We start from the raw sequence: 4111 nt of genomic DNA, 5'->3' as shown, positions 1-4111 counted from the left end.
TTGTGGGGGAAATGATCGGCGGACCGTGAAGCGTAACAGCAAGAAGAGGGACAAAGACGCACATAGCGGGACAAAATGCGACAGACAGAAACCTCTTCCAACTACAAACAAAATCCAACAACATCGGAATGCGTGGATGGATGTTAAAAGTAGTAGAGCTGGGAAAAGGAGTGGAAACCAACAATGGCAAGAAAGATGAGTTCAAGTGTACAAACTGAGTTGTGGACAATAGCTGGTTAGAGTGCGCGTTTCAGTATCCACCTCAAATTCTGCACCGGAGGCAGGGAGCAGACACTTTGGAGTACGGTTTCCCACTTTTGAACGGACATGCTTCCCGGAATGACTGATACGGAGCTGTTTCTCTTTTTTTTGCAGCCACACATGCTGATTTCCCCAAATCAGATCCTGACTTCAACTGTTGCAAAGCTCACCAGGAGGAGGCAAAGTTAAGTTACGTGCAAGTTCGGGGATAATTCATTACGGACCAAGTGTATTTTCTTTCACTGCGTTGCTAATTAACTGTTTGGTTGTTGCAACAACAACAAAAAACCGCATGGATGGAATACTTATGAACTCCAGTCTGTGAGATTCTGTGTGTACCTACAGTGTCCTGATCCTAATGTGCTGGTGGAGAAAGTGCACGTCACCGAACTAGAACTCCATCCAAGCATGAAATGTTGGTGGAGCGCCCTGGCACTTCTCCCATGGGTGCTGGTGGCCTTAGATGCCCAGCTAATCTGCTGGCAGGCGCTCCTTCGGTGCCACGAGGAGCCCGAGTGCGATCTTGCATACGGTCAATACACAGCAGCCTGTGAAGGTAACATCAGAGGAACGAGGAGGCAGTGTCCGAGCCACTGCATCAACGCGCTGATACGGCTGAATCACACCCGCAGCGGGCCAGACCTGGAGACCTGCGACTGCGCCCAGGACCTGGCGTGCCTCGGCACCAAGCGAGCCATAGAGCCGTGCCTCCCCCGTAGACACCCGAGCGATGCCGGGGGGATAGGGTGCATGGAGGCCCGGCAGCGCTGCGAGGAAGACAGCAACTGCCACACCTCCCTCACGGCCTACTTGTCATACTGCGGGCAGCTGTTCAATGGCAGGAAGTGCTCCTCCAAGTGTAAAGCCACCATTCAGCAGATGCTGTTCATCCCAAATGGCATGCTGCTGAACCGCTGTGTTTGCGATGGGGTGGAGAGGCCTTTCTGTGAAGTGGTTAAGGAGAACATGAGCAAACTTTGCGCCATAGGAGACCACATTGTTATTTCAGACCAGGCTGATGTGGATGACATCTATGAGGATGAAGACTATGACCCTAAAAATGACAGAGAGGAGGCGTATTCTGATCATTCCTCTGCTTCCCAGAGGTTGCCCAGCTGCATGACGCTCCCGTTTCTTCTTCTAGCACGGATATTGTACTGAGAAAATGGATTGAAACATTTCTTGGATTTACACTTGTGGAAAAAAAATAATTCTCCGTTCATTTGATCCCTCCAGAAAGCCGAGAGTCCAGCTATAGTTGGTAGGAGTTCAGCATGGCTTGCTGGCACAGGACTCAAACACAGGTCTGCTGGATAAAGGAAGCTATTTTTTCACCTCCGGGCCTCCCTGCCATTCCATTTTAGTTGCAGGGCTACAGTGAGCACAGTAGTGATTTGTGTATGCTTTCCACAACCGTACAATTTGCATAGTAATTCTTCTTCCAGCACATCTCACTCAGGAAAACTGCTTAAAAAAAGTGTTATTCAAACTTTTACATAAATGGCCATACAGTGCTCTGAGTGAACTTCTCACTGTTTTTGCCAAGTTGAAGCCTGTTGACAAAGCCACTTTCAGGTGATGATGAGAGGAAGTGAACCACAACAGACTTTGTTGCAAGGCATTGCCAAGTTAAGTGCCTTTAAACAGCTCCTGTTTGTTTGGTTTCAATGGTACTTGGAGTGTGGCTTTATTAAGACCTTAGACAAACATTGGACCCATCCAGTTTCTGTTTGCTCTGCTCTCCATTTCAGGGGCCTCTGCATTGTTGCAGCAACCACACTTCAAATATTTGTGGGAACAGTCAAAGTGCAGGCAAGGGAGTGGGATCAAGTACTGAAATTAACTGAAGCGCCTCTCCAGCACTCTGTCTGGGGCCCCTCCCCCATAGGAGATTGTTTTATTGAACTTTTCCTGAGACCCCCCTACCCCCTCTTCCTCCTCTCTACTGCCTGACCCCTTTCACGCCTTTAAAAAGACCCCCTGTCTTTTATTACTGCTTTCACACTGAAGCAACAAGCCAGGGAAAGCGATCTGTCGCGAATAGGTCAACTTATATCTGGAGTTTGTTCACAACACTGCTCAAGATAATTGGTTCAGCTGGTTTGACACTGCTTGGCCTTGTTATATATGGGCGAATACCATTTTAAACAAACTGTGGGATTCAACCGGAAGTTGTTGCAATACGCTTTTTTTGAGCTCATCAAACTAAAAAAGTACATTTTATGGACATGAAAACTACTTTGCCTTAATAAATCTCAAGTGGAGCAACACTGCAGCAGCAGCCCAACACACAGTGGATATAGCAGTAGTTACAACAGGAACAACAATGTCTTCACTCATAAGTAGGAGTCTGGTATGAACAGTCAAACTTGGGTTGAATGTATATTAATTACTTTGTGTCACAGTGTTTGGTGTGTTGCTAACTAAACAAGAGGTTGACTAGGCTTAATGTAGAGCGCTTTTATAATGCAGGATTGTCACTAAGTACTTTCTAAAGAAATGCACAAATACAGATGAAACTCCAACTAATTGAAAAGACAGATTGAGCTCAGTTCCCTACTAGTTCATTGTGCTTTGAAGGCTTTTATTTTGTGCGTTTTGAGATTGAGTATTTCAGAACAATTAATCACATTTGTTTTCGTAGTTGCTTTGTACGGCTACTGAGCAGCTAACAGGGCTAATGTTACCTGTTCCAAGGTCCCCACCGATGCTCCAGGGATTCGAACCAGCAGTCTTTAAGTCTCACTTCTTTCGTCCACTATTCCACATTAAGCGGTTCAGCGAAAAGGGAAAGTAAAAAGCTGTATTGATCATCTGTAACAAAGCTGCCAATTTGTCTTTGCCATTTGAAATTATGTCAAAACTAGTCTTGAAAAATGTTGCTAAATGTTAAATTATGAAGCTAGAATATGAAGAATGTGTACATATTTTACAATTATATGCAGTAAAATAAGCCAGTGTCTTCCCACATTCACTTACGTACATTCAATCCAATAGAAACACACAAACGTAGCTCAGATTTTGTGCACACAAAACTTGACATGATTTATAGAGTTTTCAGTTTTTCATCTCATCTTGTGGGAACATAGCAGTTCACACTTCAGAACAGTGTCTTGCATGTGGGAAGGTGAGTTTTATAATAAAATGTTTGAGTTAAAAGTTGTGTAGTGATGTGTTTTGTCCACAGAGATCAAGAAAAAGATCAGTTCATTTTTAAAGACTGATTTTCCTCTAAGTAAAGTTATAGACAGACAGACAATACTTCCCAATATAAGATTTACTTATAAAATATTTTTACATTGCTTTTTAGGTGCAATATACAGTATGTGAAAGCAAAGAAAGCAGGTTATTGTTTGAAAATGTCATTCTCAAGTCAGCCATGTAACTCCAAAGTAAGCAGTGAATGTGGCCATGTTTCACCATCTGATATTTAAGGGATTAGGTCAGTGTAACTGAAACCTGGTGAGGAATTTTAAGTGCCCTTAGTCCTTGCGCAATCAATCCACATTGTAGCAAAAAGACATAGCAGGATTCTACTTACAATTAGACTCAAGTTGTAATCAAACCACCATGATTTTTTAGAGGCGGAAGGCAGAGAGCCAGTAAATGAAACATGTCAATTGATCCAACTGAGCTGACTTTTCAGTACATTTACAATCCTTGCTAAAGACCATAGATGTAACTCTAATGAACCAACTGTTTAAAAGCAAGCAGGCATTTGGGGCTTGTTCCATACTTGTTTAGGTATTTACAAGTCATTAACAAATTGTAAAAGAGTCATTTAGCATCTAGGTGTGAGGTGTACACCTGCTCTGCAAATGGAACTTTAGTCACATCCAAAAGGTACATA

General features: G+C 43.5%; 1 protein-coding gene across 1 annotated transcript; it reads left to right on the top strand.

Annotated features, from left to right (window-relative positions):
• LOC114557555 (growth arrest-specific protein 1) lies at positions 1 to 3379 on the top strand. Its single transcript, XM_028581089.1, has one exon. The coding sequence runs from the start codon at positions 670 to 672 to the stop codon at positions 1420 to 1422; it is 753 nt and encodes a 250-aa protein (XP_028436890.1). The 5' UTR covers positions 1 to 669; the 3' UTR covers positions 1423 to 3379.
• Positions 3380 to 4111: the final 732 nt, after the last annotated feature.

The sequence above is a fragment of the Perca flavescens genome, chromosome 1 (assembly GCF_004354835.1).
Source record: "Perca flavescens isolate YP-PL-M2 chromosome 1, PFLA_1.0, whole genome shotgun sequence".
Taxonomy (NCBI): domain Eukaryota; kingdom Metazoa; phylum Chordata; class Actinopteri; order Perciformes; family Percidae; genus Perca; species Perca flavescens.
Note: the sequence above shows the minus strand (reverse complement) of the source record. Positions and strands in the feature narration are given on the sequence as shown.

What these genes read in the sequence shown, in the direction of transcription:
- LOC114557555 (XM_028581089.1), top strand. Translation starts at nt 670, where the DNA reads ATGAAATGTTGGTGGAGCGCCCTGGCACTTCTCCCATGGGTGCTGGTG.